Raw genomic sequence first — 13,369 nt, forward strand, 5'->3', positions numbered from 1 at the left:
AATAGATGTTCTCTCAAAATGGATGCTAAAGGCCCACCTGTGAAATAGGGTATATTACAATCCGTTTACAAACATTCTAAGAACTTCAGGTGTGTGACATGCTAAAGCCACGAGGGAGGGATAGGGTGGGAACATCAGTGTCGTAGAACAAGGCAAGATAACATTTGTTGGCTAGCAGTGAGGGAATGAGTGAGCCAGAGACTCGCGTTTAATGCCTTAGAATTGATTGACAGTAAAAATGCAAACAAATTCTGATTGGCTCAACCTACAGTTTGCTTTACAAACGCATGTGATCGTCACTGATCTTAAGACCGTGAAATCCTACCCTGTGTCGTACTGCATGTCACACAACCCCAAACGTAATCAGTTAATAGGTCCCACTTAAGCGAAAATAAACTGGTCTATACTAACAAAAGTCAGAGCAAACAAAAACTAAAACAGAAAATAAGTATTGTTCAGAAATTGTCTATGTATATTTCGATACATTACTGAACTTTGTTCCAAGTAAGTGCAACAAAACTGTGCTAAAACTTCGATAAAAGTTAACACGTCTTGTAATAACATTGCTTGGTTTAACATTCATATATAGGTCTATGACAAATTAGTTTAAGCTCTTTTCGTTTGTGTCTGATTTTTATTTTGACTGGATTTCATTAAGCCTAGTTACTATTGAGCAAATGGTTTGAATAAACTGCAATTTATTAGCACATGGTCGCACAAGTTTGAGGAATTCCCCGTGATATTCACAAAAGAAACATTTGGTTTAGTCTGCGTTGCAGACGAACTAAATGGAGTTTTGTGGCACGTCCGGCTGCGACGCAGGTTACATTTGGTTGAACTTCACTATTTTTAAAAAACATGCTCTTTTAGTTGAGGGGGATTAATGGGTCCGGGGAACGACGGGGTTAACCTTTCCAAGCGCATAAATTGCGGACTTTCGATAAATTGACCGAATACGTGGATGGTTCTGCTCCAGTTTTCAACTGTCTATAAATGTTTTATTTACAACTACCCTAAAGTCATAGGAATATTTCTAATTATTTGTGTTGTTACGTTTTCTAAGAAGCTACAAAAAAAGAAAACTACAATTACCCAAATGAGTTATACAATATGTGTTTTTTTTACATTTATCATCGCAAATTGATACTATACGTAAACATCATCTTTTAAAATATACACTAAAACATTAAATTGCACGCAGTGTCAATTTTTTTGGATTTAGCAGACAACTGAGGTTCGAATTGAAACTTCTTTGGTAAAAGAAAAGAGACTAGTTAAAAACTAAATATACCCTACCTATCTTAGAGTTATCAGACTGCTTAAAAGTACCTAAAGCATCTGATATCGCTTTCGAAGATAGCACCAAAGGTAACAAAAATTCAAATGATTGATCTTTTAATCATGTGTACTACATGATTTTGTCTTTTCCAAATTTAAAAGAATTATGAATATCACTACATTAGCTCACATATTTGCAATTTTGCTATATATCGCCATATTGAAACATGACGTCATACAACATACAACAGCCTCTCTTGTAATCCGAGGATTAAATTATGGTGATGTATGTATGAAACTTCAAGACAAAAAAATGCACAATAGTGTCATCGCAGAGATCACGCAATTCACGACAGGGTTACAGATTACAAATAAGCACGACAATTGAAACATCTAATTCAATATGTATACTTTGTTAGCTGTAAAGCTAGTCACGAGAATACGTCCATCTGGTGCTGTTGCTATTCCAACAGGATCGGGTAAATAAGTGAGAGTTTTGCCTGTGAAGCGACCGTCTAAAGAAAATTGCTGAACTCGGTGATTGTTGCTATCACATACCAGAAGATTGTTGGACCTGTCTATAAGCATACCATACGGCGAATTAAGGTGTCCGTCTTGATTTCCTTGTATTCCAAACTTGTACATAAACGTTCCTGACTGATCGGCGTAAACCTTAATGCAATCTCTGTCAGATACGAGAAACATGTTTTTGTAAGGAATGCAGTTAGTTGGATAGTTGAGTTTCTCTGGCCCGCTGTCTCCAAACATGTAAATTGTTTTTCCTTTCTTTGATAACACATGTATCCTATGATTTTGGTACTCGGTTACGACAATACGTCCTTTATCATCCAAACAAACATCAAGTGGACTCTTAAACTCTCCTTTTCCTGCACCATATTTTCCAAAGCTTTTCACAACAGTTCCTGTCTGGATATTTATGTGTTGTATTCTATGATTCAGCTTATCTGCAATTAGAATCTCGTTGTCGTTTAGAAATGAAACGCCAGATGGTTTGTTAAATTGTTCATAATATTTATGGCTGCCAATTTTCCTTAAGCAGTTGCTTTCATTATCAAAAACATAAACACAGTGCCCCCTTTTATCTGTCACAACCATCTTGCCTTCAGTGTTAACAGCAACTCCACTTAACCCTTGGAGCGGAACTCCTTGCAACAGTTTTAAGTCCAACTTACCGACAACAACAAGTTTACGTTCTTTCACCTGCATAGTAAAAGGAGAGATTGGAATTCTATCGCCATTAATCTTCACTTTAATGCTGTAGGTGCGCGGTACTTTTGGAGTAAATTTCAGCTGAAGATTACCATCTTCTTTCTCGCTAACCATTACATTTGTCACATCTTTAGCGGGTTCTATTCGAACTTTAACTTGATTTTTGATATCAGCCTGGTTACTCAGCTCCCCATCAGATGTTTTGGGGCATAACGTAAATTCTGCTTCTACACCAGCCTGAAGAGTTTGATCCAGTCCTTTAAGTGTTGATTGATTTGCGTCTACAATTCTATAATATATAGATTTAGGCAAGCCTAAAAGCGGAGCTCCCCAGTTAATTATTTTGCACTTTATTGAAACCTGAATTCAAGCCATTGTACAATTTTAAGGCTAAGAATATAATATTCGTTTTTTTTTGTTTTTTTTATAAATATTAATATTGTTACTTACTTTTTTTTTTTACCGTGTCCCGGGGGGGGGGGGAAAGAGGTACTACCTAAAATTTACTAAAGGGGTGTGCCACTGAGTCGCTGAGACTCTGGACCTGTTCCAGAGAAAAACGGCTCAATTTGCGACCCTGTTCCAGACAAACAGTGCAAAATAGGTACCCTGTTCCAGACAATATCCACAATGAAAAATATATGAAGATAGATATAAAAACACTAGCGTACATCACAAAGCGCTCACTTGACTTTGTCTGTGGCTTGGAGAAAAACCAATGAGAGGAGCGGAGTTTCATAGCTAAACTTGATAGTGTTCCACAGTCAAAAGGGTGATTTGTATACCCTGTTTCAGAGTCAGAGAGGCAAAGGCACACCCTGTTGAGCAGCACATACCCGTATAGCCCTTATATGGGAGTACCGTATACAGCAACACCAAATAAGCCGAGAACAAACAAAATCAATCAAAACGTTTTAATTCCACCGACAGCATTATGATCCAGAAGTCTGGATGGGAAATTATGCTGCAAAACGGGTAATTATGTAACCTTCGTGTAGATAAGGAGGGGGTAGTAGGGCTGCATGTTGGGGTAGATAGGCATATCACGTGGTAAATTAGCAAATCACTTAACATTTAGAGTATAAAGGAAATAATATACATCTAAATTAAGAATATGGTTAATTTTCTTTTTTTCATTCATTCGTTTTTATTTTCACTATTTGCCTATATTTTAATTTTGAATGGAAATGGCAGAGGTCATACATGTAGCAAAGGGTTTACAGCATATTGCCATAGGCTAATGCCAAGCAAACCGGAGTGAAAGCTAACCACAAGCAAACTAGAGTAAAAGCTAATCCCAAGCACACCGGATGAATTAAGCTAACTGCAAGCAAACAGGGTTGAACCTAACTACAAGCAAACCGGAGTGAAACTAACTGGAAGCAAAGAAGGGACATTCTGTAACCCCATCCCACCCCCCCGCCCCAAAAAAAAGGATGATAGCACCTTTTTTACTTTTACATGTCTTTTTGAGTCCCCTTCCTCTTAAGGGGTTTCACTTCACTTACAGAAATAAAAAAAAAAAATTCTGGGAAGATAGAATATTGTTTGTGAGTCTCAAACTCAGTTTTGTTCTTTGATTACGCAGAAAAAATAGAATCATGTTTGCTTGTGTATAAAACTATGCAAGAAAAAAATATAGCATCAATACTTTAACTGCTCTTTTAAAAATTTGTATGCTTTATTGTACACATTTTTGTGGAGTCATGTTGCCCATTCGTCATGGAGTTCACAAAGTAAGCAAATGAGTCACAATTTGGTTGCTTCATGGTACCTAATGGATACTGCAAATTTTATCTGGCTTTAGAATATTTCACTAATTTTAACATTATAGCTGTTCTTATAAATTGTACACAGCATACAACACATAAGAATGAAATTGGTATTGCATATTGCTTGCAATCACGATTTTAACGTCTATACTTTAGAATTACAGTACCACCAGTTTCAGCATTACCAATCCAAATTCAAATTATTACATTGCTTTTTAACTCCACTACCTCCCCCAAGATCAACCAAAGATCTTATGATATACAGTAATTAGACAACTACATGTAAGTCCTGTGTAGTCGAGGGCTCAAAATATTTGGACACTTACAGGTCATGTTAACCGGCCAAAGAGATTTTAGCTTGGTCACATGTGGTTTCTTACCAGCCAAAACATTGAAAATAGAAATTTTAAACTCCCATTCATTTCTGCTGTTACTGTTTTGGCTGCATATTCTTAAAAAGATCACTTCATAATGCCCTTGTTACATCTAAAAAGATGTGAAAGAGACAGGTCAATCAAGAAGTTGTTTTCTGAAGTACACTGTAAATACGTTAACATTTAAAATATAAACTTTGCTCATTTGCAGCTTTTCTTGATTTCAATTTACATGTAATTTACTAGTCTCTTGAAAATGGCATCATGAAGACACCCAAACATCAAGCTGGATAATCTTAATCCTTCCTGTTTTCTTTTGATGTCCTTGTCCACATTCTGTTTTTGTGTCTCTGAAACTCATGTTAACCCTGAAAAAAGTCAAATGCCACAGATTAAATTAAAATTGATTAATTGGCATGAATATCAATAATTTATAAAACAAAACACTTAACGCAAGCTTGTATAAAGTGAAGCAAAACTACTGGATGCGAAAGGATACCTTATATATTTAACAGAGATGTATCAGCACAGACTATTTTTTTTTACTGATAACTGCGAAGTCAACTACAGAAAAAAACCCCGGTAACTCGAACTCGGATAACTCGAACAACCTTGCTAACTCGAACTCACTTCCATTTCCCTTGGATTTGACCCCACTTTTCAGTCATTTTTACTCGGTTAACTCGAACTCGGATAACTCGAAAACCACGCTAACTCGAACTAAATTTTGTTTCCCTTGAACAAAATTTGGGTCAAACTTTTTACCCTGATAACTCGAATTCCGGAACTTGCAACTCGCAACGGTTGCCCATTGATTATAGCAATGAACAGATCATGTATTTGACAGTCATTTTCCACTCTTAACAAAAGAATGTGTGGTCGCTTTAGAGTTTCTGGCAAGATAAGTTCAATTTGCACAGTACTGTATACTGAAGTGCTTAAAAATCAGTAAACTATCAATTATTAACTTGGCAAATAAAATATTCAATCAACCCCGCTAACTCGAAAAACCCCGCTAACTCGAACACATTTTCGTTTCCCTTCAGAGTTCGAGTTAGCAGGGTTCTACTGTAAATATTTTAATAAACTCAAAGCACCACTGCAAACCCTTACACTCCCTCTTAATTAAAAGGTTTGGCCTTTAAATACTCCCCCTCCCCTCTACCCCTATATATACATGTACATGCATAGGAAAAACATTGCCACATCTTAAAAGCTTTTCTCTTAACAGTAATACTAAGATTTTTAAAGATACACATTTAATTAATAATAAGTTTGCATGCACAGCTGCATACAGTGTCTAAAATGGCATGAATTTACTCACAAAGATTCCAGTTTTCCAGTAGTCATTAACCTTTGTTGTGTGCATTTTCCAAATTCCACAACAAGATTGTGATTTTTTTTATGACAAATATAACATTTACTGTTGACATTCTGAATGAAACCAGCAAAACAGACCTCAAAATCTCAAAATTGGTGACATTGTTATGTAATCCACATGAACGCTCAATAGTGAACAGAACTACATGACAAGTGGATTATTTAATATATTTGGGAACGAAAGAGCTAAGTAATGAAGCTGAAGTTTATTTACTCTGACTAAATGAACAGTAATTTTACCTCCATCATGAATATCAATAAACTGCATACACTGAATCGATCTATTTCACTCGAAACGAAACGAAATTCCAGGTGCTTCGTGCAAACTGACATCACTTTCATTCTCATCTCAGCTGCTCTTCCAGCACTGTAAAACAAAATAATCATATCACAAGCATTTAAAAATCGTAAGCTTTATTTTCTTCGAGATGTGTTGAAGTAATATTCTTTGTGAATTCGTTACTCGAAGGCCCAACAATTATTTGTTTACATAATCAAATCCTCCTATTTGATCAGTAAAACCTGGTAAAACTGAATTTTAACGAATAGTATTTTTCAACATTGTTCATGTCACAAGCAAATGCTTAGTGGCGAAAGCAAGTAAAATGTGCCGTAAATATAAGCTTACAGCTTTGCGTATAAATGACGGAAACACTGCAGTTTTGTACTCACCTTCACCAGTTGGCCGCAGTAGGTACACTCGTCTGCTCGTTTTATCTCCGTTCCCTTGTTCTCCGCTATTTCTTTGCCTGTTTTCTCGGCACCTCTCTTGCTATTTTAGTCGCTTTTCTTCGCTACTTTGCTACCAGGTTCGACAGGCGCTTTGCTATACTTTTTCGCCTGCTTTCTGTCCGGGTTTTCTGGATCTCTCGCGATCTCTTTCCCGTCGCAAATCGCTTAAACCCTGTTTCCTCGAAGTTAAGTTTACCCTGCTCTCGTTTGTAGTCATCGGCATAACAAGGAGCCAAAATAAATATGTTTGTCTCAAGTTCTAACTTTCAGACTAGCTGAATAGGATTTAAAAATACGTAGTAATTTTGAAAATTTCTTTGCCAAGAGACCTCACACTGCAAAATTATTTCGCGCCAGTACTGCGCGAGTTGTCAAGACCTTTCAAGATCCCGGATGTGCGCAACACCGTACGCCGTACGCGCCCGCGAGGCATGCCGCTAGCCATGATGACCATGAAAACTCGGATGCATAGGTTACCTATTTTATTTCATGTGTTTTTTTTTTCATGTGTTTTTTTTTATGGGTATGGTGCTCCGCTCTGCGGCCCTTACGGGCCGCTAAGGAGCTCCGCTATAACTCCTGGGGCGCGTCTCCTTCAAAGATTTTTAAGTTCAGCTCATCGACTACAAGTTCACGTTCTTTGACCTGCATAGTAAAAGGACAGGTCGGAAGTCTATCGCCATTGATCTTCACTTCAATGCTGTAGGCACCCGGCGCTTTCGGTGTAAATTGCAACTGAAGATTACCGTCATCTTTCTCGCTAACCATCACATTTGACACATCTTTAGCAGGCTCTATCAGAACTTCAACTTGATCGTTGAGATCAGCCTGGTTACTCAGCCCCCCATCAGATGTTTTGGGGCATAACGTAAACTCTGCTTTTACACCAGCCTGAAGAGTTTGATCCAGTCCTTCAAGTGTCGATCGATTTGCGTCTACCTTTGCAATTGTCTCAATGTATCCTAATTTCAACCAATCTACAGAAGCTGATCGAGAGAAAAATTTAACAAACGTGGTCTCGCTATGTTTAGGGACTGCAATTGCATGAAGCACTTCAAATCTCTCCTTCAAAGTTTCCTTGTTGCTCATGAGATCCGAGCTTGAGCTTCCATGTGCCAAATTGTTAGCAAATTCAACTGCTTGTTTCATTTGTTTGACCAGCGACTGCGCTTCTTGTATAGCCGAGTTAATTCTCTCGAGTCTCGTCACGCGTGTTGTCTCGAGTGATACAATCACCTCTTGCTCGCGCTCGCGAATCTCTGCGATAATTTGTTCAGCTGCTTGCGAGACTCCACGTTTAGCGGTTGAAACATTGTTTTCCAGCTGGGAAATCGTTTCTTTAAATTGTCTAATCACTTCATCAAGCTTGCTTATCTTTTCCTCGATCATTTCAGCGCCAGACATGATGTTGGGCTTCTCGTTATGAGCCGCTTTGTCGAGTAAAACAATCTCGTGATTCCGGTGATCCGTGACAATGCAGATTTGGCAAACACAACCTTGACACGAAAAGCAAAAGAATCTCGTGATTTCCTTTTCGTGGAACTGCTGCGAGCAAAATGGCTTACGCTTCCGCCAGGCTTCGTAATCTTCTGCTTCAAACTCCTTTACTGGCTTGACTTTGTGGCCTTCGAATGAATCCTTTAACATGTCGTGTGCGTTGTTACAGTCTGGGCACATAAATCGTCCACAGTCAAAACAATGGTACATCTGGGAGTTGGTCTTTCGACATTGGGAACAAGTAATGTTACTTCCATCGCCACTCTGTCGAACAGCAAGGAGGCTCAACAAACTGTTGTGGAAAAAACTGTTCGGCAAACTTTTGAAGCGATTTCCTTCGGGTAAATCGATTAGAGCTTGGCATTCGGGACAAAGAAACTTTCCTTGTCTTTGGCTTGCTTTTGCATGATTCGACAGACACTCAGAGCAAAATGTGTGTAGACATGATATAGTTTTGGGCTCGTTGTAGATATCAAGACAAATCGAGCAGGTAAGATTTGGCTTGAGGTTTTTCAAAAGGGACTCCATCGCTAGACATTGAAGCTTGCAAAATACAAGCACCTCACGATATTTTAGTTTCTGAGAAAATGGAATGAATTAACGTCACAACTGTCTGTTTGCGGCCAATCAAATTTCAGAAACGTTTTTAATATCCTGTAGTTGTTCATCCGTTTCATGTTAATAAATGCGTGATCGTAGTCTGCTGTGAACTTTATTTTTAGATAATTAAACTATTTAAAACTTGCAAGTTACGATTTCATTTAAGTGTGTAACGTTTTTGACAGAAAGGGACTTCAAAGTGAGCTGTTGCAAACTAAGATTTTGCAAAAATAGTATTCCTTCAAGATGTTATTTCAGTTTTCAAGAAAACAGAATAAGCTTCTTTCACAGCTGTCTGCTTGAGGCAAATCAAATCTCAATAACAAGGTTGTTCAACCATTTCATGTTATTAATACAAGAAGGTAACCTGCTGGGAGCTCTGTTTTTGGATAATTAAAATATTTGAACATTTTGAGTTACGAAGTAATTAATTGTAATTAGTTTGAGGTTTTTAAAAGGGACTCCATCGCCGACACATTACTGTCTTTGAAACAAAACAACAGCCTGAAGGGGTGTATTTAAGATTTCACGTTCGCTGCGCTCACTTGTGAGCTATCGATTTGAATACTCGAAGATAAATTTCATATATCCAAGCAACCATGTATTATTCTGTTTATTATAGCGGAGCTCCCAGCGGCCCGAAGGGCTGCAGAGCAGAGCCCCATACCCATAGAAAATTAACAAACTCATGCTTTTGGTTTTCTTGGTCATCATGGCTAGCGGCATGGCTCGCGGGCGCGTGCGACGAAGTTTCCCCGACATGGCGGCCATACTCCTGGAATCGGTTTAAGGTTATGGTTAACGCCAGCTTACATCTTTGATATTGGACATCCATGTCATGGTCAATTGACAGCTGTCAAAACAAGGTATCCGCTAACCAGTATCATCACATGACCATATCGCGGGCTCACATAGAGAACTCATCGAGGTCGAATGTTTCTTTTAAGTTTACCGCTGACTAAATTATGGTTTACATTGGATCGCGGGTTCAAGTGCTATATTTTTTCTGCTATTGGTCAGTAAATTGGGAGCTCCGTTTTTAGGCTTAGCTAAATCTATTTAATATAAACCTTGTTTTTTGAGTTTTTTTATTACAAACACACAATAATTACAACAATACAATAATTACAACACTTACACAACTAACGAGCTCTGCCTACACTAATTACAATACAAATTTACGATATTATGTCCTATTTACAAAGTTAAATTCTAAGGTTTTACAATATGATATTCTACTTACGCTGGTACTAAAAGACTAACAACATACTCTAATTACACATTGTAAAATTCATTAAATATTCATGCGAGTGCAAAGCAGTCCCAGCACCATATTCAGATCACATGTACACAGCTGTAAACCCCAATACAAATCAAACAATAGAATTACCTTTTGATACAAACTCCTGCTCAACTAATTAGTATTTATTAACTTTTGATACAGATCTGTACTGATTCGCATAACAATACTTTGCATTCAATTTATTGTTTTCATTTCACAAGTAGAATAAAATATTCGCGTCCGATCTGTATGGGCATTTATTGTAAACGCCCATACAGATCTCCCGCTTATATTTTAACTACTATAAAATTTACACAGTTATTTTTTAAATCTATATTTACGAGACATTAACTTACAGACAGCACCTAGTCCTTGATATATAAAGCTTGATTGCTACTTAAGAAAAGCTTCCATTTAGCTTGAATTTTTTTTAAGACCAGGTTGTTTTGTCCTGGAGATTTTAAATATAAGTATACGAAGCAACAAAAACATTCAGGGAATCATGGTAGATGGAGAAGAAATAAAACTGCAGGTTTTTGCAGATGATTTAACGGCTTTTCTCCTGAACGATAGTCCTATATTAAGATTTCTCAAACTTCTAGAATTGTTTGGAGAGTGCTCTGGACTTAACATTAATCGTGACAAATCAGAAATTATGTTACTTGGAAACTCCATAAAATTATTCCCCGACTTTAACCTTTTTAACGGTATAAAGATTAAAAAAGCTCTCAAAATCCACGGAATATATTTCACATACGACAATCGTACTAAACAACAGTTAAATTTTGATGAATTGGTCGACTCTATTAAGAAAAAGTTAAAAATATGGAGGTGGAGAGATTTGACCCTTATTGGTAGAATTCAAATAGTTAAAACGTTCATTATCCCAGTAATCTTATACCGCGCGAGTATGATTTGTTTAAATAAAGAATTCGTTAATGAAGCAAATAAAATTATTTTTGACTTTATTTAGAAAGGCAGAGACAAAGTCAAACGTCTTGCTCTTGTAAGCGAGGTTGAAGATGGTGGACTCAAAGCTCCACACCTCGACTCAATTATAAAAACTCAGAGAATTCTTTGTTGTAAAAGACTCGCAAGTAAACAACCCAGCAACTGGAAAACGATTTTACTGCACTATCTAAAACCTGTTGGTGGCAAGTTTATTCTTTGTTGTGACTTTGATGTAAAAAAATTGCCCGTCAAACTACCAACTTTCTATGCAGAATGCTTGAAATATTTTGCAGAATGTTCGGCGGCAAGGCAAGATATTGTAAACAATCTCGCAGGTGATGATTTTTCAAAAATCATTCTGTGGAACAATAAAGCTATCTGTATTAATGGGAAATCAGTGTACAATCATGGACTTGCAGATAAGGGCATACTTAGATTAGGAGACCTGGTCTCTGATAATAACGAGCTCATTACAAGACATAAGTTGAGGGAACTTAGAATCTCTCCGTTGGATGCATTTAAACTTTGTTGTGTAATTGATGCCCTTCCAGCTGAATGGCGGAGATTTCTACGAACGTACAACTATAGAGACATGGAGCCCTTCAACACACAAAATCAAACCCAGCTACAGTTAAACGGGCAAAATGTCTTAATTTCTAAAGTTGTATCCAAGGCTATTTACAAGGAACTCCGAAATAGAATCATTACTCCACCTACAGCTCAACTTAAATACAACGCTCTGTTCAAAAATGATGATGAACTGAATTGGAAGAAAATCTATCTTTTGCCACATCGTGTTGCTTTGGACACAAAATCGCGGGAATTTCAATATAAACTTCTCAACAGATGTCTTGCAACAAATGTCCTCTTAAGCAAAGCTGGACTAATCTCTCGAACATATTTTTTCAACTTGCCACTATACCGTGAAGTTTTGGGCAGAAGTTATAAAATGGATGGGCCAGCAGAATATTCAAATAAAATCCCTTAGTCTTAAAGATATAATGTTAGGTATAACCGATGAAAAGAACTTGTTTACCAACCATATTTTATTAATTGCAAAAAAACATATATATTGGTGTAGAAGTAATAAGGTAAAACCTTCTATTATTATATTTAAGGCTCAAGTTAAGAAAATGTACCAACTTGAAACTAATATTGCCAAATAAAATAACAAATGGCCTGTCCATGAAAACAAATGGGGCAAGTATGTTGAAGTATGATAATCCTTTAAAACTGCGCAAAAGTTTAAGAAGTTTAAGTTTTTAGGTAATTTAGAATAATTTGTTGTAATCTAGAAAGGGTCTCTTGTGCTTGTAATATGCGCGTAGTTTTTTTTTTTTGTATGTGTATGTAAGTAATTGTGTCTTTTTTTTCTTTGTAAGATGTAAGAAACTTCCAATACTAAATAAAGATATCAAAATACAAAAAAAAAAAGGTTGTTTTGAGAGGTTATAAGCTTCTCAGTCTCGTATTTTCTCTGGACTATAATATCTTTAAATGGTAAAAAAGAGGGGTTTGATTATTCTTACGACATTTCCACAGATAAAGTTTACCTAAAATATCAAAGTAATTGAGCAGTCTAGATTTCTCATCTAATATTCCTAATATAATGTTTTTATAATTAAGTTTTATTTGCTCTTTTGTAATTGTTAACCAAAAGTTTTAAAATCTAAGCCAAAATTCTGTTGAATAAGGACATTGGTAAAAGAAATGTTCTAATGTTTATGGAGAGGATCGAAAGAACGTACAAAGGTCATTAGGGATCTTCCCGATTTTTGCTAATCTGGTATTTAAAAACAAAATGTCATTTAAGATCTTGAACTGAAAACACTGTGCAAATGTTTCTGAAGCAGCTGATGTTGTTAATATAAATGCTTTGCGAGTCTCTTCCTCACTAATGCTTAAGAATGTCTGTCTCAGAAACCCAGGCAATATTAAAAAATGTCGGAAGAAGGGGGTCGGCCGATCTCCACCATATTTATGTTGCATAGAGGTCTTACCCAACTCGTAACCATGGTAACAATTTTTGATTGATTAGCTTTATTGTTTACGAGAACAGACCACCCCCCCAAAAATTGCCCAAATGGCGTGACAAAAGTTGTGATTTTAGGTCAACTTAAGCAGCGTGTATCTCTGGATATATTTAAGCAACAGATTTAATTTCACATCAGCGTAACACTTGTCCTTTGGTAGTTTAAATGCGTACTAAATTAAATGTTTTCTGTACATTGTTCACGATCTGCATGCAAACTTAGAAGCCATACTTCGCAACA

At 36.7% G+C, this 13,369-nt stretch overlaps 1 protein-coding gene and 1 long non-coding RNA gene across 2 annotated transcripts; both read right to left on the reverse strand.

Moving 5' to 3' along the window:
- Positions 1–1,653: 1,653 nt before the first annotated feature.
- Positions 1,654–8,791, reverse strand: LOC144636984 (E3 ubiquitin-protein ligase TRIM45-like). Its single transcript, XM_078496170.1, has 2 exons — positions 7,344–8,791; positions 1,654–2,797 (listed from the first exon to the last, which is right to left on the reverse strand). Exons 1-2 carry the CDS (start codon positions 8,789–8,791, stop codon positions 1,672–1,674), a joined length of 2,574 nt encoding a protein of 857 aa, XP_078352296.1. The 3' UTR covers positions 1,654–1,671.
- Positions 4,166–7,336, reverse strand: LOC144634736 (uncharacterized). The gene is made up of 3 exons (XR_013567247.1): positions 6,707–7,336; positions 6,275–6,401; positions 4,166–5,022 (listed from the first exon to the last, which is right to left on the reverse strand). It is a non-coding gene; the product is annotated as an uncharacterized LOC144634736 (long non-coding RNA).
- Positions 8,792–13,369: the final 4,578 nt, after the last annotated feature.

This window comes from Oculina patagonica, chromosome 13 (assembly GCF_052425735.1).
Source record: "Oculina patagonica isolate OP01 chromosome 13, crgOcupat, whole genome shotgun sequence".
NCBI classification, from domain to species: Eukaryota; Metazoa; Cnidaria; class Anthozoa; order Scleractinia; family Oculinidae; genus Oculina; species Oculina patagonica.